This window comes from Lycorma delicatula, chromosome 8 (genome assembly GCF_047948215.1).
Source record: "Lycorma delicatula isolate Av1 chromosome 8, ASM4794821v1, whole genome shotgun sequence".
NCBI classification, from domain to species: Eukaryota; Metazoa; Arthropoda; class Insecta; order Hemiptera; family Fulgoridae; genus Lycorma; species Lycorma delicatula.
This window is the reverse complement of record NC_134462.1, coordinates 22,984,563-23,011,311: the sequence shown is the minus strand read 5'-3', so window position 1 is coordinate 23,011,311 and position 26,749 is coordinate 22,984,563. Positions and strand designations below refer to the sequence as shown.

Sequence of the window (26,749 nt, the reverse complement as noted above, 5' to 3'; positions counted from 1 at the left end):
GTTTCCCGTGAGCTAAGTAATGGTGATTATGCTAAAAGGGTTCACCATTGTCAATGGTTCAAGAACTTTATTAGAGGCATTGGCATTTCAAATACCAGTGCATCTGAAATGTCAATTTTAGATGCGCACATGAAGTGTGGTTTTATCTTGGTGGGTATGTAAATCACACATCTCAGAAATGGTCGAACTGAAACTGAAAAAGACGACTATGCACTTCTTTATTCATACATATCATCCTCTGAAGTCATACCTTACGGTGGTTCCGGAGGCTAAACAAAAAAAGTAAAGTGCAAGGGTATGTTAGAACTACCGGGCCTAGGGTACTGAAAACCGGTATATTTTCTTTGAATCTCCGCTACGCCCACAAAAATAGTCGTACGGTGTACGGTTTCAAGGCGGCGAATAATAGGATCCTTGTTTTTTTTTAAAACTGCGGATGCTGCCATCTACCAAGAAATCATCCAACAGTTTTCAGTCTTACTGCAAGAGAATGACAGTCTGACTGCTGGTTGCAACATGACAGCGCCACTTGCCATTAAGCTCGCTCTACTACAGAGATGCTAAAAGAATTTTTCGGTACAAGAATCATCTCTAAAGGATTGTGGCCACCAATCACGTGATCTGACTAGTCCAGACTTCTTTCTGTGGGATTACTTGAAATAAATTGTTTATAGGAGAAATCCACACACCCTGCAAGAATTGAAAACAAACATTACCAATACCATCCAGGAAATAGACAGGGTATAGTTAACAAGAGTAGCCAGATGGTCAAACGAGTAGACGAATGCTTAGAAGTGAATGGATAACGTTTTCAACACCTTTTGTAAATTATTATGTAAGTGTTTGCCAATTTATTATTTATAGACTAAATTAAGTAATGGGCTCTCTTTTAAATTGAACACTGTATAGTTATATAATCGTATCGTCGAAATCAGAATTAGACAATTGATGGTAAAATTTAAAACCGAGTTATTTAGTTTAGTTCAGTAAAAGAACGATAACTTTTGCACCATTACTATGTGGCACATATTTATCATTTCAATGTGTTTTTTAAAAAAAATTAAAAGATGCTTCGGAAATACGGTACCCATTTTAATTATTTTTTTTTTTATCTAAGTGTCATATTGATGTCACTGGCTCACGATGATCTCTTATGCTTAACGACAGGCAGTTGCAGTACAGGTGGACTTTTAGAATATTGTAAGGCAGCGAATCAGAAAATAGTTATTTAAGATTTGTGGGTCGATCATTCCGATTTATGTCTATATCGTTGATTTTACAAAAGTCGTTGAATACGTATTCAACAATTTTGGTCCTCAACAATTTTTTCAGTTTGTAATGATGATTTCATAATAGATGATTAAATAAAAAAATACTAATTTTGTTGAAAATGTTAGATAGGAAGCATTTAAATTTAAGAATATAATCGGAAATTATATAAAAACAAACATTTTATTGCAAACATACAAACACAACATTCAACTACAGTTTATTTACAACAAAGAAAAAAATACTGTACAATATTTATAACAATTAACAAAATAATAACAATTATGGCGAGGATGAAGGAGAAATCATCAAAAAGATGAGATAATGAATGACATAGTGATGATGAAAATGAAAATCAGTCTGATAAATTTGTGATTGGTTTGGTAAAATTATTTTCGAACTTGATTTAGTAGTTTTCATTTTTTCTTATCATAAGGGAAATCGTGGTGGCCTCCACCTCCGCCGCCGCCTCCACCACCACCAAATTTACCTCCATGCCCACCTCCAAAACCGCCTCCTCCACCGAATCCACCTCCGTGTCCTCCTCCGCCTCCGTATCCGCCTCCTCCGTGTCCACCACCTCCTCCGAATCCACCTCCATGTCCTCCACCGCCGCCGAATCCACCGTGGCCGCCGCCACCACCGCCTCCTCCGTAGCTATCAACGCCGCTATAACTGTCGATATCATTGCCGCCTCCTAAATCACCTCCGTGATGGTCTCCCCCACCGCCTCCACTATAACTATCACCTCCTCCGTGACCGTACCCACCACCGCCGCCGCCGCCACCGCTGCTGCTAAAACCGCTTGTTATAATGGTGGTGTAACTGTCTCCTCCTCCGTGGCCGCCACCGCCGAATCCGCCTCCATGTCCGCCACCGCCTCCATGTCCGCCACCACCACCACCGCCGAATCCACCTCCATGACCACCACCACCACCTCCAAATCCACCTCCGTGTCCACCACCTCCGTAGCTATCGTCACCACCTCCTCCGTGGTGATCGTGTCCTCCTCCGAAGCTATCTCCTCCGCTGTAGCTGTATCCGTCTCCCCCTAAGAAAGAAAAGAAAAAAGTTAAATTATTTACTATTTGCGGAAGAAATCGAATTATGCTCATATATTGGATTAAATCTTTTCATTATAATTAAAATAAAAACGGGTAATGACTGCAAAATCAGTTAAAAATACTACAGTAAAATTCTTGTTTTTCTAAGAATTAAAATTGCCTTAAATATTCATTACTAGTCGTAAAGTTTAACAAATATTCGATCTTTTTTTTATCTTCTGAAATTAATCATTCCTAAAAAAAAAATTGATTTATAATTAATGAAATTTTCGAGGCGTTGCTAAGTCTTTTAATAGTTGCAAATTTCATTCAGCTGTTCGACATTTGTACAAAATTTTATTTAGTTAACTTTTAATTCATACTTTCTCGGTAATACAATTTCTGTTTTATCTACCTGGATGAAGCACATTAAACTTGACGAATTTGATATACTTTTTTATTCCTTTCTGTTCAATGCCAGTAATCTGTTATTCTATATATACGTTCTATATTCATATTTAATTACCTATTTCATATATTTTCTAATATTTGTCATCCGTTAACGGTTCTTCCTTTAACCGCTTAATATATATATATATATATATATATATGGCCCCCCAAGGACAAGTGTACATTGTTCACATTACCTGCCACAATATTCACTGGTTATTGTATTGAATATGAACACGTAAATTGTATTAAAGTAGTTTTTTCTTATCGATTTATATGTATTAGAAAGTACTCGTAAATACTTTGTAATGTAAATGTAAGAAAGATGACCTTTCTTTAGCGTCTTCACTTTTTGTAAATTAAAACTGATATTATATAACATTCCTGTACATTATTTTTATAACAGATGATGTAACAAATCTTTTAATATATGGTTAAGTTTATATATAGAAATTGCTTGTCTCTTGGAGATAATTATAGGTAATTTTTTTGAAATTGTTTTATAATTATTACGTATAAAAAATAAATATAACTGATTGTTTGTAATTCTGAGGTGTTACCTATTTCTCTCTAAAGTTCTTTTTCTCGCTCTTATTTCCGTACGTTCTTTATAAGATCGGTTCATCCTTTCACAAAATAATCGTGTAGGATCAGATAAAATAATTAATCTTTTGGGAGTCATCAACCCAATCGACTGGTTTAATTACATTCTCCATTCTTTTCTGTTTTGTGATAATCTTTTAACTTAATATATTTGTTACATCGTACATTCTAAATTATCTGTTTTATATATTCCAGTCTTTGTTATCTTCAGTTTTTACCTTTTACAACAGATTAATCTTTCTATTGCTAAATTAAATAAACCTGAGTACATGGCTACACGAATACTAACTCTTCGTTCGTCTCTTTACAGTACTCTATTTCAAACTTCTCTCCTCTCCTGTTCTTACGAGCTCTTTATTTTAACCACGCACATAATATTAAAAATCATCATGTAATATCGAGCATCAAAAACCTTTCTATTCCTTTCCTTTCTGTTTTTCCTATTTTCAATTTTGCATTATCACATTTAAAACTTACTCTTATAATATTTTACTTATTTTTTCTGTATTGTTGTTATACTACTGAAAAATAATATTTTCTGTTTGTTTTAAATACGTTCTCAAAAAATAATCATACAGTCTGGATAAACTAGTTTTTTTTTCATTTCCGTGTTTAAACATAAAATAGATTTGGATTTCAGAACTATTCTGTATTAAATTTTATATTTGTTTTTTACTTAACATTTTTATTTTACTTTTTATTTATTCTGTTCATCCTTTGAAATTTTAAAGATTAAATTACAAAATTCTTCAGCCTCAGGAATGGTTTACGATCTGTCTTATCAAATTTATCTTTCTTTTATATTTAATTTATTTATTTTATTCGTCTCATTCGTTTTGTAATTTTTATTTAGTTACTAGAAATAACTAATATTATTAACATTAAACTTTATATTAAAAATATAAACTTTTTTATATTTAAATAGTTTTTAATTTTGATATTTCAAATCTGTAATCCCATTTATCGGTATGTTTTAATTTTTATTATTATTATTTTTATTTATTTTTAAAAAGGAGTAATAAAGTGCAATTTATAGCATAAACTTTAAATTTTGGAAAAATTCATAAAGAAAGATTACAAAAAGAAATAGAAAGAAAAGCCTTTACATTGAGCGCGCACAAACCCTCACAAATAAATTTTTGGTTGCGATACTCCAGAAGTTTCTTTTAAGTATAAAACTAACTTCAAGAAATATTAGTGATTCAACCGTTGTCAAGTACTAACTATTTACATGTAATTATCAATACACATACACACACACACACACACACACACATATATATATATATATACATATACTATTATATATATATATATATATATATATATATATATATATATATATATATATATATACATATACTATTATATAAAGACGAAGATGGAAAAATTACATGTTTCTTGGCATAACTGAGAAAGTTTTAAGATATATTTCATCTCGAAAAATCTTGAAGAATCAACCGATCGATTGCTTTAAAATTTTCAGGACACATACGTATTATATCATGGCAGATTTTAAGCCACAGACCGTGGCTCTAGCTCTCTTGAATGTTAAAATATTCACTATTTTTCTTCACCCCAAGAAGGGTGAAGTTGTAAATTAAAGATATTTATTAAGGGAAAAATAGATTAATCCTTTTACTTCATTATTATATTTCTGCCTTCACGGTAAAGAAGTAAGTTATAAATTTTTCGTCGTCAAAGGTATGTTTACTTTTGTTATCATAGCTACTATTATTCTGTCATTTGTAATTTAGTTTCTTTTTCATGTTTCCATAAAACATGAATACTTTAATTGTAATTTATTAGTATTATTCTCACAATCATGAGGATAACGAACAGTGCGGGGGTCCAGGGGCGGAGCCCTCTGAATAGATGGGAGTGGCGACCGAAGCGAGCTCTGTGGCCCTGGGGTAGATCCTGTAGCTCTGAGAAGCCCCTGTTTTGGCTCCGGAGTTTGCCTGGGCCCTGAGGGTCCTGATTCTGGCTAGCCGACCCGGATATAATTATTATATATATATATATATATATATATATATATATATATATATATATATATATATATATACACACACACACACACAAAGAAACACAAGGAATAATGTTTGTGAGTCCGTCTTTTACATAAATCTAGAGTTTTATTTCGACCTTTATGAAATTTTGTACATTAATAGTGCCAAAAAAAAGGAAAATTGTTATCTAATTTCATTCTGAAAAAACTACCCCCATCTTCATTTTCACTCGATCAATATAGCCTCTAACCATCCTCAAATTTTTGATTAAGTTAACAAAAATACAATAAGATAAGTCGTTACTATGGAAGTCGATAATTATTGGAAAAATAATTTTCGAATAGTAGGAAAATTAGAAGTGGAAAAATGATAATGGAAAAATAATAGTAATGGAAAAGTAATTATGTTACAATATCATATCGTAGTAATATATAAATCTGAAAGTTTGTTTGTTATTCATTCACACAAAAATTACTGCACCTGTTTCAGCCAACCTTTTTTTATTTTTTTTTTTTTATAGAGAAACAAATAAGCTACAAAACCTGCGATATCTTACGTTAATTTTTTATTTTTTCAAAAAAATGAAGAAATTATGAAAATTTGAAAAGATTTATCGTTTGTGGGACGCGATTGTTTTGTTAATCCGCTTATTATGCGAACCACAGCTTTTTGTAATGAAATTAATTTCATTACAAAATGCCTTTGATGCCTCTGATGCCTTTTAAAGGCATCAGATGAAATTTAAAATTAGAGTCACCAGCAAGCGATACCATAAATTAATTCTGACTTAATAAATGCAAAATAGACTTGTTAAATAGAAATAGGAAATTATTGTAACATCATTAACATTTAGTTCTTTAGATTTTCTACGTGCACGTTCAAGTAAGTTTATCGTTCCAATATAACATAATTATTCATTATATTTTTTATATTTGTATATTTTATATGTAATGCAATTTTAGTTGAAATATCTGTAATTTTTTACTATGTATAAGTTAGAAACTCTCGTTTTTAAATAATTAGTTTTGTTATTACTATTTTGCTACCTTTCTTAAGATTAATTATACAGGAAAAAAATAATAAATGAGTTTCTATCATATTTTTATCTATCTCGATTTCAATTGTGTAGTCAAAAATATAATCAAATATAAAAACTTTCTTTACGTTTTCATTATTGTTTATTAAGCGTAAATTCGTTGACTGTTAGTAATAATTTTCTGTTATTTTGCGGTGAATTATTTACTGAAAAAACATAAAAATCCTTACAATAATATAACGTTCTTTATTATACTTATATATGTCTGTGAAGTATTCCTTTTGACTGTATGAAAATGGTCCTATTTTATGTGTTTATTTTTTTATGTTTAGATTAATTTTTTTGGTAAATTATCAAAAATCTTTAATTTCGTAATGAATAACTAATTTACATATGTACCGTAGTTTATAGTAATATATTTAAATTTCGTACGAGTTAATTTAATATCGTTTTTAAGTACGAGTTACTTTATTTTATTTATAAAAATTCTGTTTAAAAAGTGAAACACAAAAAGTTTTATTTTGTCTGTATTTAATTTAAAATTAGCCTTATTATTACTCATATTACGTTTTTAAAAATCACAAGATTGTTATGTAGTCATTTTAACGAAAAGTAGATTTTTTAAACTTAGTCAAATATTTTTTATTGAAAAACATTAAAAACCCATTAGATTTAAAATATTATTGCAGATTGGTAACCCCTTTTGGTGAAATATTTTTTTTTCAAAAAATGAGTACTATTAATTTTAGCAAAAAATGAATACTAAGAATAAAAATTAAATTTAAAAGCTACTTTCGTCTTTTTTTAATACAAATCTAATCCCTCTTTTGCGGAAACATTTTTGTAATTTAGTAGCTAGGGACATTAATTTACTAGTAAGGGATATTAAAAAACCATTTCATTTACAAAATTAAAGTTATTTTTTTAAATAATTGAATGAATATATATTTTTAAATTTTAAAGGATGGTATCCCACTGATGTGATAAATCACATGAGATCGAAGTTGAGGATCGATTTTAGCAAATGTTTCAAGTAAAAATGATTTTTTTTATAAAATAACTTTTTGTTAGGTAATGATTTTGTAATTTTTAATGTGGATTTTTCCTTCTAGTTATATATTTACGCTCGAAATTATAGGATGGCACCCAACTACAATTAACATGGTTTCTTTTTAAAAAAGATGAATAGCCTACAAAAAATATACTTAGCTTACTGAATGCTTAGTTTTCTGGATTCGAACACAGAACTTTAGAGATAAGAGGTAGTGACGCTACCACTCATCACAGAGATTATCACTTGTTATACAGATATTCTTGTTATAACTTTCTTTTAAATATTTTCTACGCAGTGAAACTAAACAAGATCGCTAAAAAAAAAATTAAACCTAAAATTACCTCCACCTCCTCCGTGACCAATTCCTCCAAAATCGCCGCCACCACCACCGTATCCGCCGCCTCCGTGCCCCCCTCCGAAATCACCACCGCCTCCGTGTCCACCTCCAAAACCACCTCCGCCTCCGTGACCACCCCCAAAACCACCTCCACCTCCATGACCACCTCCATATCCACCACCGCCTCCGAAATCATCTCCTCCTCCGTGATGATCTCCGAAATCGTCCCCTCCTCCGTATCCACCGCCTCCTCCGCCACCTCCGTGGAATCCTCCTCCGCCGCCGCCACCTCCGTGGAATCCCCCTCCGCCACCACCGCCTCCGTGGAATCCTCCTCCACCGCCACCTCCGTGATCGTCTCCGAACGGATCGCTAGCTGGAATTATTTTAATTATCGGGCCTCCACCGCCACCACCACCACCTCCGCCGCCTCCTCCTCCTCCAACGTGATGGTGATGATGATCGTGGTCATGATGGTGTTCCTCTATATGGTGTAACAGTTTCTTTTCATGGTGTACTTCTTTCACTATCGATGGAACATGGACTCGTATGTGAACACTGAAACATTAATTTTAATATTAACACATTTCTATTACAAATTTGTTTTGGATTTTACTTCAATTCTTAACACTTAAATAAGATTTCTTCATACAAACTTAATGAAATTGTAATCATCTACCGACATACTTTTCTTTACTTATTTTTTTGTTATAAAGGCTAAGTATAACAATCGGCCAAAATTTTAGGTATCGGAAGTTTTAAAACATATCGACTTTTCAAGAATTCCTTAATAAATTAAAAAAACAGAAATTTTCAGAAGATATATATATATATACTCATATTTCATATTTTTTTTTAATATCTCCGGATCGGCTAAACATAAATCCTTTAAAAGTAGCACAAAAATCTCATTTATCGGTCATTGTTGGCACTAAATCTGGGAAAACATTAAAAAAGGGGAAGATAGTTTTCGCTATTTTTTTTTTATTCTTTTTTGTTGTTATTTACTCTGTTATACTTTTTTTTGTAGTAGTCGTAAAAATTGTGCTTTAGTAGCATGGAAATATTGATTAGTTTATTTAAAATTCTGAATTTATAAGTCCATCGGATATAGTGAAGGGATATTTAACATTATTCTCAGCAGTTTTTGCCTGGTAACTCGAAAACCCGTTAACGAAAAATAAAATAAAATTTTACATATATATTTTAACTTCGGCCTGAATTTTCATCCCATCAGACATTAGGGGGCATCACGATACCCCCGGGGAAAGAAAAAAATTGAATTTGCGATAACTGAAATTTTAAACTTTATAAAAAATTTATATTAATAGATAATGATAACGTTGTGAGAAGACAACCAGATTTTCGACTTTTTCATAAATAGCGGTAAAAATTTAACAGTTTACAATAAAAAAAATTGTTTGTTTTAGGAAATTGTGCCTATTATGAATAGTTTTATTCATAACCTATTTATCTTTCTGAGTTTCTTTTTTTTAATAATATTTCATACTCGAATTTGAGAAAAAAATATCTAGAAATACCAGAATTGATTTGTGTATCCTATGAATAGTATAAGACAGACATGCAAAATTTCAAATAATTCGGTCAAATAATTTCATAGAATTTATGTTTTTATCAAGTTAATAGGTATCTAAATGTATCTAAAACTTTACAATTACTTCATGTTTTCTACCTTCTGATGATTTCCTTTTAATTTAATGCTCATATCCTTTACTGTTCTATCTATACTAATACATTAGTGGGTTTGTTCCATTATTAGACCCACTATTAGTACTTTTAGAGTTATAAATAAAAAACAAAACAATTACAAGAGTTTAATTAAACTTTCACTCATGTATTTTATATATAATTGAATCTGGATTTCAAAATTAGTGTATTTTTCATTCTAAAACATCAAGGAAAAAAATTAAATTAGACTTTTATTTTGATTTGTTTACATTACAATTGATGTTTACTCACTGTAAGAAAGTTATTCATATGATTAGTGATTACTTATACCACTAAAATTTTAGCCCTTTAAATAATAGATTAGTTTTCAGTTTTGCCATAATCAAGTAAAAGTTAAAGTTAAGTAAATTTAGAGAATAAGATTTTTTTTTTATAATCGTTTTTAGTTTTTTATTTTTACCAATTTTCTTATAGGTAAAAGCTAATATAAAATAACATTTTTGATACAGTAAAACTGACTTTTAAAAATCAAAATAATTTAATAATCTTTAAATTTTCGACATTTAAAATTGCGCTGAATTTAAAAACGTACTACTAACGGTTAGGTGGCGCAAAATCTAAAATTTGAAATTAAATAGTATTACTTTTAGTTTTTAGTGCACGTTTTTGTAGTTTATTTATTATTTTTATAATTTATTTTAATTTTATTATTTTTAATATTACTTAAAATATGGAAAGATCTAATAAAAATACGTACAAACTTCATACGAAAAAATTGTCGATCTCTGTGGCGTCTGGAATGGTAGCGTCTCAGCCTTTAAACCGAAAGTCCCGGGTTCAAATCGCGGTCACGATATTTTTCACTACAAAATTTACATTTTCTTATTCCCACATACAAACTTCTAAGGTGAATTATAATTCATCAGAAAAAAATATATTAAAGACGATAAACTAGCGTTGTAAGAAAATGCGAAAAGAAATGACGTTAACCCGACTGTGACCAAGTCTAAAACAAGTAATATGGCAAAACGTATTTTTTTAATTTCTAAATCTTTTCCTAATTAATTTTCTGAAATTTTCACATGAAACTATTTTTTATTTAATTTTTTTTCCTAATGTACATGTTGCAATTTGTTCAATTGTGAACGATAAGGAACCCCTCTCCCACGCCTCAATGAGATGAGGATGATATGTATGACATAAAAATGAGGTGTAGTTTTGTACAGACTCAGGCCGATCATTCCTGAGACGTGTGACTAATTGAACCCTAACCACCAAAGTACACCGGTATCCACTATCAAGCATTCAAATCTGTATAAAAGCAACTAACTTTTACTAGGATTTGAATTTCATAACTTTCCACGTCGAAAATCAGCTGTTAAGCAACTGATTTGTGACAATGAGTTGTCCAATAGACCAGCTAGGTAGGAAAATTACTTTTATATTTATTACATATTTCTAATATATACTTTCAGTTTGTTCAATTAGTGAACAATTAGCAACGCCATGGACCAATGTGATGAGGATGATATTTATGATGTGTAAATGAGGTGAAGTCTTGTAGACTCAGGCCGACCATTCCTGAGTTGTGTGGTTAATTGAATCCCAACCACCAAAGTACTCCGGTATTCACTGTCTAGAATTCAAATCCAGATAGAAGCAACTGATCTTTTCTAGGATTCTAAACTCAGAACCTTCATCTTCGAAAGTCAGTTGTTAATCAAGTGATTTTTAACGGCGAGTTTATCACTAGATAAGTCCGGTGGGCCAATTATTTTTGAAAATATTTTTATGATTTCTGGTTAATATATTATCACAGTTTATTAAGTAACCATGACGATAAATAAATAAAAAAATATATTCAAATTTTTTTTGGAAATGTTTTTTTTTGTTTCCTTCATCCATTACTAAATGAAGGAGACCTACAGATACTTCTTTTTAAGATATATATATATTTTTTTAAATATTAAATTAATATAGTTATATTTAAAAATTAATATCAATTATTCGATAGGGTTATGAATATTTTTCTTTAAAATTTCTTTTAGAAAGTTGTTGTAAGACTATATTATATATGTACGAATAAATTATTATTATATTTTATTATTAATGTAAATTTAAATAAATTATTAATGTAATAACTAGATATATTTATCTAGTTATTATAAGTGAATATATGAACGAGTTTTTTTTTCATATTTGTAACATACACTGTATATTACATTTGTTTAATGTTTTTTATATATATAAATTAAAAAAATTATATACGTAGAAAGTTTGTTAGGTTTATCTTTTTGTGTATCTCTAATAAACTAGTTTATTTGTATTAATATATATATACATATACACTCATACCAGTAAATGCGTTGACGGAAATTTTGATATTTCAATTTTATTCAACTTTCCTTTAAATGTTGTAAATATTTTACATAACAGCTTAATTTAATTATATTAAATACTAAATTTTATATGATAAAAGTTAAAATATTTATTCGGCTTATTAAACTGAAGAATTATGGAAGGTATTTGCATGATTTCACTACGATTTCATTTTTCTTCCTTTTTTTGTCAAGGACTTGTTTCTGATTAACCGACCGGAAAAATTAACATTTTTTAATGAGTGTGAGCAAAAGTAATATTTAAACTTTTTTAATTCCTTATAATAAATTAATATACTCACTGTTCTTTTCCAAAAGTTGCTTCGCATAATGCTGTAAAGCCTGAAAGCGCCACGAGTATCAGCTGTGAAAAGAAAAAAAAAGATGGGTGAATTATTATTTATAAATTGTTTAATATAAAAATATATTTCATAAATGCAAAGATTTTTTATCCATCTATGGATAACTATTAGTTTCGATTTTATAATTATCAATTTCGATGTAATACTATTATCAAATTATTATTTTTTTCATGACAAGTGTAAGCGAGTGTGTATGCACGCGTGCGCGTGTGTTTATAGGCAAGAGGGAGAGAATATCAGTGAGAACGCTTAATGTGATCTGATATCTAAATTCCTTACCTGCTTTTTTAATAACAAGTTTCTTCCATCACGAATTTACAGGTCAGCAAACAAGTTGTTAGGTTAGATCTAGCTGGATTATAACTTGTTAAAGGGGAAAGTAAGTGTAATTTAAAACAGGAAGGAAGGAAGGAAGAAAGAAAGTTAAAACTGAATTAAAATATATCCTCAGGGTCCATCTGTTGTTACTATTTATAAAACTTCGTAATCGTTTGTCTAATTTTCACAATCGTGACTTAAAGTAATTTATCTTAATATATTGTAAGGAATGTATATAAATAATGTATTTTATGCTGTGTATTGGTTTTTAAATGTTATACATGATTCTGTTTAAATGCATTAAAATATTTAATTACCTACTAAGTGGTTTTTAACATTTAATATTCGAAAAGCCTTAGTATTTAAGCGATTGGTAATAGAAAAATTACCAAAAAGATTTTACTTTGTATAATTGTTATTCAGTTAATAAATATAATTGTTTGAACACACGCGCGCGTCTCTATTATAATGTATACATATTTCTAGTGGTAATAAGAAATTAAAATTAAGATGATTCAAGTCGACCTTTTAAAAAGGGGAGCTTTTGCTTGCTAGGTCATAAATCTATAACCAGTAAAATTTGTTGAAGTAAAATATATACGACCCAAAATCTAGTTTAGCGTCTTTGTGAATAAAATACAAATAGCTTTATCACAGGTAAAAAAAAAGCTTTCTCAGGTAAAAAAAGTACGAATTTTTACTACCCATTTCCTTAAATAATTTGTAATCAGATTCTATGTAATTCTAAAAATTCAACAACACTATAAATAGGATTTGATTTCTGATATATTTCTACATCTTACAAAAGATAGTAAAAAGTACAAAAATAATAAAATAAAAAGAAAGTAAGCAAAATACAACAGACGATTTCATGTTTAATAAAATGGTTATTATAGATTACAAAGTCATAACAATGTGTGTGTGTGTGTGTGTGTGTGTGTGTGTGTGTGTGTGTGTGTGTGTGTGTGTGTGTGTGTGTGTGTGTGTGTGTGTGTGTGTGTGTGTGTGTGTGTGTGTGTGTGTGTGTGTGTGTGTGTGTGTGTGTGTGTGTGTGTGTGTTTATATATATCAATATATCGGTGCATTATAAGAAATTACATGCATTAAGACAAAATTAGAAATATACTACTCTACGGATAAAAAAAGAACTGCTATTTGCCTGGCTGGATTAAGGGAAAACAGGTAAAACCTTAGGTTTTACCTTGTTGGAAAACCTTTTGATTGGTTTTCCAATCAAACAGCATAACAAAAAATATAAAGTAAAAAAAAAAGCTGACAATAATGTTGTAATACTTTCCTTTATTGTAAGTACGTACGTGTAGATTTTGTACAAACATTTTGAACATTTCGAACAAATTTCTTTTGTTTTTGGGCTCCCTAGCTCATGAAACGTTGAAAAATGCAAAAAACCCATACCTCATTATTTTACTGATTACCATAATTTTCTTCTTGCACCAAAACTTTAAAAGTTATAACTGTAATTAAATTCCGAATAACTGCAAAATATATTTTTTTAACCCATATAAATAATATGGGTTAACCCATACATAAACATTTATATATAATTCATAACATACATGGAAACTATTTGAACATATTTTTATGTAGAAGTTGAACGAAATGCAAGAAGAATTTTAGATGGTTCGGTAATCTATTAAAAATGGCTATGAAAGCGTAATAATGCTTTTTCTTACATTTAAATAGTACTTTTGCCTGTAGTTATTCTTATTTTTTTTTTAAGAATAAGTGAATACTTTTTTTAGCAAAACATATATTTATTTATTAGATAAAATAAAAAATTTTCTAACCATGTGACACGTACGACCCAAACTGGTCTATCTTTTAGTTTTCTTTCAGTGTGAATCATAACTAACAAAAAGATTCAATACTTTTTTTTTGTAATCAATTCTGTATGTTATCTTTTTTTCACTTATTTATTTTTATAATTTACTTTTGTATTTATATTTATATAATCGAGGGTGTGTGTAGGTTTTAATTTTTTATAAATAATTTTTAAAGCGTTTTTATTTTTTGCTATTTTATTTATTTACTTATATAACAATAACAGAATGACTATGACTAACTGACATGATAATCGAACACGGAACCTCCGCTTGAAATGCAGAGATATTGTCACTCCGCCATATAGATTGGCAACATCATTATTTTTTATTTTATTTTAATATCCGTTTAATAATAGTTATTTCTCTTTGTATTGTGAGAATAATTATTGGGTATTTATTTTATGTTTTTGTTTTATTTTAATTTTTTTTTCGTATTCTCCTGAGAATATATAATAATCTATTCGATAAAATATACGATTTTATGAACAACATGTAGAATTTGTTTGTAAGTATCTTTATTATTTTTATCCTAAAGACCATTTATTATTGTGTTTCACTGTGAAGGGCACGAGATGTGTCTGTGAACTATTCTACAGTATATATATATGTATTTACTGGTTACATGATTTCTATAGAAGTGCACTGACAACTGCTTTCGCTGTTTAATTCTTAGAGAGACGTCTGCAATTTTCTGACTTAACAGGCCATTATTTTTTTCTTATTATCCTTTTATTCATAGTTTCTATTTTCATTTCGCTTTATGTATAAACGAATGTTACAGAATAAATTGTTAAAATAATATTGTATTTTTTGTCTGATAATAACTATATCGTTGTTTACGATATGTAATATGTGAACGCATATCACACTTTATTATGTCTCGAATCATCTGTTAAAGAATTTATAAGTGTATTTTGTCAATTGATGATAATTCTTGGTTGAATTTTACCATTTTATTATGTATTAAATAAAATATATTTGTAACAGACTTTCTCATAAAATATTTATTTTGTTGAACAAAATAAGGAAAAAGAAAAGTCTATTACTACTCATCTGTACGTGAAGTGTGTAATTTTTTGTTAATATTTTAGTATTTTTATTTTTATTTTATTCCATCACGAACAGGGAGGAGTAATTCCGCAAGGTCAGGATAATATCTTTGAATGTATAAAAAATAAGATAAAGTGAGAGATAAGGCAAATACAGGTAGAGTATGTATCGAAGAGTGTTAGGAAATGCAATAACGTTCTAGATTTGACTTAAGTTTCAATTTTTTAATCGAATTAGAAATTTTAAAAAACAATTATGAATTTAACCTAAGGCTGATTCATAAACAAAATATTAACGCCGTATTATTAATGCGGATAATTTTTCGAATTTTACAATTGGAAATTACCTCTTTTTGAACTTTATTTCAAGCTCGACCCACTTACAAAAACAACAAGTTCAGGCAGAAGAACACAGTAATATTTGGTAAGCGTCTTTATAAAAAAGTTTTAAAATAAGAAAAAAATCAGGACTTAAATACCTTCGCAAATTATAAAATGGCAGCCATGTTTATTTTTTAATCCATTATATCTCCATAAATATTAGTTTTTTATTTTTCTGCTAAAATATTAGGCCTTTTATTTTGAACAAAATGATGTTTTACTTTTTTAAATCGGTTAACAAATAGTTTAGTTATGGGATAAAATTGATGTAATTTTATGTCATAATTATTAGGTCTCTCTCTTTTCCTGTTTAGCCTCCGGTAACTACAGTTTTAGATAATTCTTCAGAGGATGAATGAGGATGATATGTAATGAGTGTAAATGAAGTGTAGTCTTGTACATTCTCAGTTCAACCATTCCTGAGATGTGTGGTTAATTGAAACCCAACCACCAAAGAACACCGGTATCCACGATCTATTATTCAAATCCGTGTAAAAATATCTGGTTTTACTAGGACTCGAACGCTGGAACTCTCGACTTCCAAATCAGCTGATTTGGGAAGACGCGTTCACCACTAGACCAACCCGGTGGGTTCATAATTATTAGGTCTATTATTGTGAAAAAATTTTTACTTAATTTAATACTAGAATTAAGAATAAATAAAAACAATTAATATTTCATCGAATTGAAGTGGAGGACATGATAACAGACACAAAATTACATCAATTTTCTGCCATAACTCGACTATTTGTTAACCGATTTAAAAAAATAAAATGTCATTTTGTTCAAAATAAAAGGCTTAATATTTTAGAAAATAACATAAATTTTGATAAAACTAATATTTATAGAGATAAAACGGATTGAAAAATAAACACGGCCGCTATTTTTTAATTTGCGAAGGTACTTAGTCCTGATTTTTGCTAATTTTATAACTATTACTAAGACGCTTACCAAATATTAATGTGATTCCTTTATCCGAACTTGAGATATAAATTATTATATAAAAATAACAAAATGGCGGACAGGGGGGAACGAAGGAGAAATTGCCATTTTTCCTAAGGATATTTTTTGTTTAGTTTTATAAATATAATCCGAAAAAGTATAGTCAGCCCATCTTGAAACACTCTGTATAATTATAATTTGCATATCTTTAACAATTGTGGCCTTCTTACTGACATGACGGATAACGTTGACTTTATTTTACCTCTTTGACGATCAATCGTTATGTTTATTTTAAAATTTATTTTATTACAATTATTGATGTGTTTAGTAAATATTTATAATATATATTACATCATTGTTCCTGAGGATGGAGTAATAATCTCCGAAAGAGCTCGAACATACTTACTGTTAATGAATGTTGGTAAATGGAGATTTAATTTGTAAATTTTAGCGAAACGTGAGCTAGTATTAAAAATAAATCTCGAGTGGTAAAAAATATTTTGTAAAAATATTTATATGTAAAGTTGTGATTTATGGTAGGAAAATAAGGAAGGAATTAGAGGCCTTTGAAGTATAGTACTAGAGGAGGATATTTTGATATTTGGGGTGGGGCGATAAAATTAAAAATGAAGAGGTTTTAAGACGAATAGTAGAGGAGAGAAATTAATAAAAGGTTAAACTAGGTTGTCGAGCCATGGATTTAGAAAACCATATTTAGGATATGCAGAAGGTAAAAAAAAAATGCAAAAAATATAAAGAGTGGAATACATAAAACAGATAATTGAGAATGAAGGATGTCCTGAGTATGTTTTGTAAAAGATCATCACAGTCATAAAAAATGGAAAATATCATTAAACCAGTCAAGTTACTACCTCGTAAAAAAATAAATAAATAAATAAAAATATTTAAAATTCTGGTTGTTTTTACTTTACATTTTATGTAAAAATAACTTCTACTGACGTTAAACACTTTTATTAATGATTGGACAGTTTATAAAATAGTTATTTTTTACGAACTATAAAACTTACTTCCGTTTTCTGTTACACTGATTATGGTTTCCGGTAAACATCTTTTATAATATGTAATTAATTAAATGGTTATGGAATGTATGTAAATTTTCTATTATAATTAAATTACATAATTTATTTAGCCTATCATCTGGTCTGGTATTCTTCATAAATTAGTTAAAATGAATTAGTAGTATGTAGCACTGTCTTTAAATGAATTAAGTATAATTAAGTTAGATAGTAATCTTTAATTCACGCATTTTTAAAATTAAAATTATACATTTTTATTATGTAATGCAAAATAATTTACAAAGAACTTTCTTTTTTACTCGACTGAGAAAGGAAGGCAGTGTGTTTTATGTGCATTAAATATACAGATATGTAGGTTTGTGGAACTGCAAACAAAATAAAAGGTTTCAAGAATTTGAAGTAAAATTACATATAAATGCCAATCTGAAAAAATCTCTTCCATTTTTATTTAGTCTAGATTAAAATGGTACATAATGTTAATGGGAGAGGGGTTATTCTTTGCATTTTTTCTTTTTTACATTTTACTGTATTTATTTAAAATTTATTCTTTAATCTAAAATTATATATTAAAGCTTTTAATGAAATAAATCGCGAAAAATGATTGATTTATAGGAATTTAATCTATCAAATTTTAAGTAGATTTCATAAGAAATCTACCTAAAATTCCATTACCTATTTATTGTAATGGTACCCATTACAATAATGGGTACCATGATTCGACGTCCTGAAAATTTAGACATATTTTCGCGTTTCACATTCCCCAGATCCCAAAACCACCGTCAGCTCAAAAGTTTATTTATACATATATATATATATATATATATATATATATATATATATATCACTTTCTTGTGAACACGTTAACTACCGTAATTTGGCGCCAATCACTTTCAAATTGTTCCTTAAAAATAGTACGTCCCAAAATCTCAGTCGAGTTCGTTGACGGTCAAAATCGGACCATGGGGGTGGAAATGCAGGGGGGAGGCTTTTTCGAAAAACAAAATATCGCTATAACTTTCTTATTAAGTAAAATATCGAATTCGTTTAAAGTTCCTATTGTTTTTTGGATAAGGACGTAAAACTTATGTAAGTAAAGGTTTTTTGGCCCAGGGGGGTAGAAAAAATGGGGTTTTGAAGACAAAAAAAAATCATACTTCCCTTAATAGGCACAGTAACGAATCGGTTTAAAGTGTTCGTTAGTCCTCTAACATTACCTAGAACTTTTGTCTGAAACAAATTTGATATGACTGACCCTTACGGCAAGGGATGACCAAAATATTGATGGAATTGTAGGAAAATGAGGCTTGACGTATGCTAACATGTGAAATATTTTTCACATGAAACCATTGTCGTATCGAGTAAATTTGAAGTTTTTCTTAACTTTAAGGTGGAAATTTTTTTATCCCCTACTTAGCACCGGTGAAATCTACTTCCGCCTTCCGGCGTGCCGAAAGGAATTTTTTATATCTTATTTTATAATTGGAGGAATAATATCTACACATAAATTTTCATGATATTTCGTACACAGCTTTATTAATACGGAACTTTAAGCTAGCTGGATCACCTATTCATGTAATAAATATAGCTTGTTAGAAGTCTGTATCACCATGTCGAAATGTTTGTTTTTAGAACCTAATAGAACAGGAGACCGTATCGTATCGCGATAAAGTTTAAAAGTAACTGGATTGTCCTGACCTTGAACCGAATTCCCATACGTGAAGGCGTAGCGCTGTAATACTTAGTATCAATCTCGTGACAAATGTTAGTCGTTTATAATATTACTGAAAAACCTGGTAAAGTATTTTACCAGGTTTTATATCTTTCCCGACTATTAAAAATTCATATTAAAAAAAATAACAACCAAAACAGAACATGTATTTTTAGAGATGGGGGAATAAATTTTAAGAAAAGCTTTTCTAAAAATATTTATATACAGCTTAAGTAACTTAACAAATTTGCTTAAAGTTTTTCTAAATCTAACACATTTCAGTAACGGCTAAAATAAGAAAACAAAGTTTTCAAAAAACCTTTGTGTTTTAGGTCCAGGGTTTATAATTTTGGAAAACTGTAAATATTTTTTGATAGCTTTGTATATAATGTATAAAATACAAAAAACAATACTGAAAAAAAACTTTTTGGATTATTTATATATGCATTACAGGTAACAACAAATTTACTTTAATAAAGTTTTCTCTAAAATGTCTTTGAAGAAAATTGAAATCGGGTTTTTCGCGATATCCCTCTTAACAAATTTTATAAAAAGTTTGTGTGATTAATGCCCCATATACAGAAATATTTGAGCCAAATTTGAAGCAAATCGGTTCGGGTAATCCTGAGCTTTAAGACCAAAACCAGTGCGACACATAAGTTTTTGTATGCACATACATGTTTTTTTTTTTTTTTTTTGTATTAGATGAACTCTTTCTTTTTCCTCTTTAGCCTCCGGTAACTACCGTTCAGATAATACTTCTGAGGATATGTATGAGTGTAAATGAAGTGTAGTCTTGTACATTCTCAGTTCGACCGTTCCTGAGATGTGTGGTTAATTGAAACCCAACCACCAAAGAACACCGATATCCACGATTTAGTATTCAAATCCGTGTAAAAATAATTGACTTTACTAGGATTTTAACGCTGGAATTCTCGACTTCCAAATCAGCTGATTTGGGAAGACGCGTTCACCACTAGACCAACCCGGTGGGTCTGAACTAGATGAATTAGTTGAACCCTAAAACGTAAATATTTGCAAAAAACCTAATACGCCTTTTTTGACATGATCACCATAATTTCTCCTTTAATATAGCTATTCTAGCTACAATCTCCGGGAAAGTAAAATGTACTGTAATAGATATTTTTCACAGCTGTCCTACTATAAGTTACTTCTTTAAATCCTTTATGAACATGTAGCCTTTAAAAAATTACGAAATTTATCTTCTGTTTGTAATAGAGTACAATTTTCTCCCTGTAGTACGCTGTTTTTTTTACTTCAAGGATATATGAATTTATTTCAGTGTCAAGCAGATACTCCTGATAAGAATGGAATGGACAACTATTAAATTAATAATTTATTAAATTTTAGTGTTAGAATGTTAAATGATGAGTGGCGCTTGTGCTGATTTCTTTGATTATTATCCGTTAATTCTATTTTTTAATTATATAATTTTTTTATATGCAAATAAAAAATTAATATTTAATTTTATTGTTCGTTGGAAACACTGTTTGACCACATTTACAGTACATGAGCTGAAAGTTTGCCCCTCGCCAACCGTTGTGTCTAGTATACTAGTCATTGTATTGTACTAGTCTGTTGTGTTTGCATTTTATATAGAAAGGTGTCATGTTATCAGTAATCGAATGATGTCAACTGGTTAGATAGTAGAGCAAAGCCCGCTCGCCCGTCCCGCCTAAGCCAACCGACAGTTCGGTTGAAAAAGACAGGGACAAACCTTCAGCTCACTTAAGTGTTCTACTTTTCAACGATGTTTTCTAAAATTAAGCTATAGTCGGTTATTTGATTCTAGAGCTTGGTGAATGATAATTATTTAATAAATTAATTAAAGTCCTACAGTATGTATATTTTTTCTTGTTGAAATGAAATGGTACTATAACGCCATTTTTTTGATAATGGAGAGGGCTGCATTAATTTTTAACTTTACATTAAACGTCCCGAATATTTTATGGCATTAATTCATATCTGAGGTAAAAAAATATCAATCATGGTACTTTCTCTGAGATTAATGATGTTCAGTTTACAACCTTTTGTTGTAGTGATGTTATCCGAAATATTTAGCTCAGTTACGTCTCTTTATTTATTTATTTTTTTTTTATTAAGCTGGAAAATTAAGGTTGTGATTTTTTTTTAGTAACTGTTGATTCCAATCAGCTTACCTACAATCGTAAATGATACGATATGGTAACGTTTATAAGTGAATGGAATATACAATCAAGTGATAATGGATCTTGGTACATATTTATATACCACTTTATTTTTGTATAATTTATTTGACGTTTAAAAATAAATTACATGGTTTCTTTTTCTTTATTTTTTTTTTCAAATTAATATTGCGTTTTGATTTAAACATAAATCTAATATTACTACAAAATGATGAAAGGTTAGCGATATATTATTATTGAAAGTTGTAACAAAATCTTGTATCAAACTTGATGCTGTAGGGTGTAGTATAAAATTTCATACAGATACACTATAATTTATTGTATCATAAATATGATAGATGTTGTTTTTATTATGTTTAAAAGATGTACTTTCATTATTATAAAGATATTTATCTTTTAAATAATAAGATTTTCACTAATAGCTGCTGTAAGCTACCGTTCTTATTTTGATATTAATGGATGTTTTACAAAAAGATTAATGAAATATTGATTACATCTTTCAAAGATAATTGAAGCTATTAATTTTTTTTTTTTAGACTGCACATCTTAAGTTTGATTCGCTTTCATTTATTTCTTAATATATATACTAATATTAGTTTAAACAATTTCGGGTATAAAGATTTCTTCAATTATAATAATAATTAAATAAACTTTCCTTTAAAAGGAAAAGACTCTGTATGGGGTAAAACACTGTTTCTATATTACACCGGTTACAAATTATTATTAAACTGATATATCGTAAAATAATTACTTTTACTAATTATATATTTTTTTTTAAATTATGAGAATTTTATTCCTGCTCGGCATGTTTGTTCTTGTTGAATATAAAATTTGATATTTCCTTATTTAAATGTACAATCTTTACATAATTGATAATCTGTAAATGTACATAAATTTACAACCTAATCTTTCGTAAACTTTTATGAAAGTTGAAAACCACTTTGAATAGCGAGTTAAAAAAAGCTGACAAAATTGTTATCCTTTCTTGGCATTCGGTATTTATTTTTTTATAATGAAAAAATTATGAAAAAAACTTAAATTCAAATTTTGTTATTTTTGAAACACCACCCCTAATATTGTCCACAAAGTTAAGTCACTTCACTGCTACTATGCTTAGGAAATTATAAAAAAGAATTCGGTTAAAAAATATGCAATAAATATAACGATAGCATGTACCGATTGATCTTAATTTCGGTATAACGTAACCCCACTTAGAGGGGTATGTTTTGCAAAATTTTGAGAAAATTTACCCCAAAGAGACTATCTACCCCATCCCCTGGACATATTGATCTCAGAAATTCATCAAAAAATTACCTCCTATACACTAGTCTATCCCAAATTTTATTAAAATCGGTTTATCCTGTCAAAAGTTATTAAGCTTTAAACATGTCAACACACTAACACACTAGTATACGTTTGAACATTACACCCCCACTTTTATTTTGCTTTTTGGGGTATATGTGTATGGGTACACATGTTTATGGATAAAAATGTGTATATGTAATTTAGTAGGCGCATAAAGAAGTCATGTGTTGTCCACATCAGAATTCTTATTTCTTAAACACTTTCATTCTTAATAAGATAATATACAATGTCTCGCGAAGAGGTATACTCTTTTGAGTTAGTATCATTCATCCGTTCCCCTACCGATTCGATTGAAACTTTACAGACCTTTTAACGAAAGTTCTGAGAATGTTCTGTGAAAATTTAAACCTTCTCGGATTTATAAAAACAAAATGATTGCTTTCAAATAAAAATATCAATTTCACATAAACCACATTTTTTATTCATTGCAAAATAGCTAGTAAAAATGATCAAAAACTGGTGATGTAGTTAAACAGCTGTTCAAATTAAATAAAACAAGTTAATAATTAGTCATAATCGTGACTATTTATCTAATTGTTTATAATCATTTTTATTTTAATTATCATTTGTTTTTAATCATTTTTAACAGCTATTTTGTAATGAATAAATATGTGGTTTATCTAAAATTGATGTTTTTATTTGAAATCCGCCATTTTGTTTCTATGAGTCCTAGAAGGTTGAAATTTTCACAGAACATTTTCAGAACCTTCGTTAAAAGTTTTGTAAAGTTTCAATAAAATCGGTGGGGAAATAAGCGAGTGATAATAAATTATAAGCTTATACCTCTTCGTCGGACACATTGTATATTTAACCAAAATACATTTTTATAAGTGTAATAAATTATTTATTATCTAACTTTTCATATTTTGTATGATTTTATTTCGTTTTTATTATAATTTATTAATATTAATTAAGAAAAATTTATATATTTAAATTTCATTTTAATTATGAAATAAGAGTTAATATTTTACAGAGACTAAATCAACAAACAGGTAAGAATTTTTTAATACGTATTTCAATTGAAAAGTGATTTTATTGTTTTTGGTTGAATGATAATTTGTTCAAACAAGTTTAATACTTTTATTTACAAACATAATACTATATTACCAAATTCAACGTGTACCTAATTATTTGAGCAAATATTTATGTTCACGTTGAATAGGATGCAGAAGATTCAATTTTTTTTTTTTTAATTATTTAATTTACTATTATATAAAAATGTATTGACTATTTAATATTGTTTCTGTAAAATAAAATCGTTAATTAATTGTATTTTAAATAAATTGGTGAGGAGATTCTTTTGAACGGTTTGAAACTTTAAAAAATGGCAACGGTAATACAATAAGGTTCTTTTTCGTATATATTGTGTTGAGACATGAAAACAGTTCTCTTATTTGATTTCATAGAGTGAATATTATTATTTTTTTTTAAATAAAAGTACAATTATTTTTAGCAAAGATTGCACATTAATGTACATATAAATACAAGGATAAATTAATATTTAAAATTTTCTAAATATTGTTCTACATAAGCGCCCATACCGATACCCATTTTTTGTACCTTGAACTCTTTTGACTTGACATTATTAGGGATCCTTCAAAAAATGATATAACATTTCAGACGGAAATATGTGCAAACGTTATAAATATTTAATAATGAAGCTAAGTGTTTTATTTAAATTTACATTAATCTTTCAAAAATGTTTTCGTTTTAATCGATATACAAGAAATATCCCAAAAACTGTTTAAATTAAAAAAAAAAATCCCAGATAATTTTAGAATTATCTGGGATTTTTTGTTTTATTGATTTGATTTTTATTTATTTGATTTTAAAAAAATTATAACGGACACGGTTCTTAAATTCAAAGAAACAATTTAATATCAGTATTTTAGATTTTTTTAATAATAAAACTGTTAGGTTTAATCTACTTCAAATTAATTTAAAATTTTATTAAGTTTATTTAATTTACTTAAAATACTGTTAATTCTTGCAGATGATTAAAAAAGCGCGATTAATTATTTTTAACCAGGCTGTTCAACTGGATAACTGTTCGTTCAGGATAATTTTTATGTTAAAAATATTTTTTTAAATATAAAATTTATTTTATTGTTATTAATTGGCTTAAGTATCGGTATTTATTATATTTTACATAAAGTAAATAAAATGATTAAGTATTTATATATATATATAAGAAAGAAAAGAAAGTAATATTATTAAATAACAATCTAATATACTACATACATCATTATAGACTTATATAAAATATAATTCTGTACTTACGGCTGCTTTTGGAGCCATATCAGTGGCAATGCCTGACACTAAAATGACGTCGGTGAATTGAAGTTATCATGTTTATATATACGAGGCTGATCATCATCCCTTGCCCCGTATATTTTCCTTCCTACTAGCATTACTCCATACCACGCCGACCCTGACCTCCACTTTCTTTGAGGAAGGAACTTCATTCCTCTCCCTCCATCGTAATATTGAATATTATCCCCACCGCATCATTATTTCACCCATAACATAATAATATGCTTCTTTTTACATACTCTTCTTTCCTCTCGTCTTTTATTAATGTTTATTTTTTATTTTTATATTTTTTATCTTCTTCATTAATGTAACAAATGATCTTTAAAATTTAAATGATATTTGTTTCTACAATACCATCTTTCATGAATGTCATGAAAACTATTTGATCATAAATGGTTATTTAATTTTAAAATATATAATTATTTTATTATTTAACATATGTCATAATATTCATTACTTATCTAATTTAATATCAAATTCTTTATTAAAAAAACTTTCTCTTTTAACAGTAAATTACTTTGGGAAATTTTCTTATGCGTTTACTGTTATTTTATATTTATCTCAGATGAAATTATATAAAGAAGTTCAGTTTTAAGTGTATTAACAGTGGGATCTCAAAGAATAGCTACAAATAAGTATAAATGGGATACTTTTCCTGGGTTTTTGATTTCATTAAAAATACTTGTTTGACATGTTATAAATTTCCATCATTTTTCCAATTTGGCGGCCAACTAAATTTTTTAAATAAAAATACACACCTTCAATTTTTATAGGAATTTCGGATACAACATATAATTATCAGACATTTATATTCTTTGACATTATCCTTAATTCCTTAAACACATCCTACCAGGAACTACGATTCATCTCTTGTTGTACTTATCAACAAAATGTATCATATTATCTGGTACTAAGACCATAGTGCTGTAATTTCACTCTCTTTTATTGTTTCAATACAGTTCCATTTTCGTATTATTTCATTATAGTTAACTTTTAAAAAATGGAAATTTTTCGCCTTAACAGTTTTACAACACTAAAAGAGTGAACAAAATTTTTTACTCATCTCATTAATATAGTAAATGAGATAAATATTACAGATTAAAAATACGACTGCCAAAAAAAACAAAACATTGCTGACAAACATCCCTGTTTAGTATAGGATAATTAAAGAGTATGCGAATGATAATTTTGTATACACTACGTATTTTTATATAGTATAATCTTTTTTTTTATTTGTGTACAATATAATCTTTCTTTAGTATATTTGGAAAATAATTCTTCATTATAATTTAGGAAAAAAGACATTAAATAACAAAATTTAAAAAAAATCAGTTATTACTATACAATTAAAATTAATAAAAATAAATTCACAA

The 26,749-nt window shown here is 28.4% G+C and overlaps 2 protein-coding genes across 2 annotated transcripts in view; one reads left to right on the top strand and one right to left on the bottom strand.

The window, feature by feature from the left end:
* Positions 1-26,749, top strand: part of LOC142329161 (uncharacterized) — a 488,476-nt gene that overhangs the window by 344,747 nt on the left and 116,980 nt on the right. The gene's annotated exons all lie outside the window — the stretch shown is intronic.
* On the bottom strand, positions 1,686-25,370 carry LOC142329091 (uncharacterized). Its single transcript, XM_075373428.1, has 4 exons — positions 25,344-25,370; positions 12,174-12,235; positions 7,809-8,362; positions 1,686-2,320 (listed from the first exon to the last, which is right to left on the bottom strand). The coding sequence occupies exons 1-4, from the start codon at positions 25,359-25,361 to the stop codon at positions 1,686-1,688; spliced, it is 1,269 nt and encodes a 422-aa protein (XP_075229543.1). The 5' UTR covers positions 25,362-25,370.

Excerpts from the sequence above, each read along its gene's own strand:
- LOC142329091 (XM_075373428.1), bottom strand. Across the intron at positions 8,363-12,173 it reads GCAACTTTTGGAAAAGAACA|TGTTCACATACGAGTCCATG; the intron begins GTGAGTATATTA and ends TTAATGTTTCAG. Across the intron at positions 2,321-7,808 it reads TGGTCACGGAGGAGGTGGAG|GGGGAGACGGATACAGCTAC; the intron begins GTAATTTTAGGT and ends TTTCTTTCTTAG.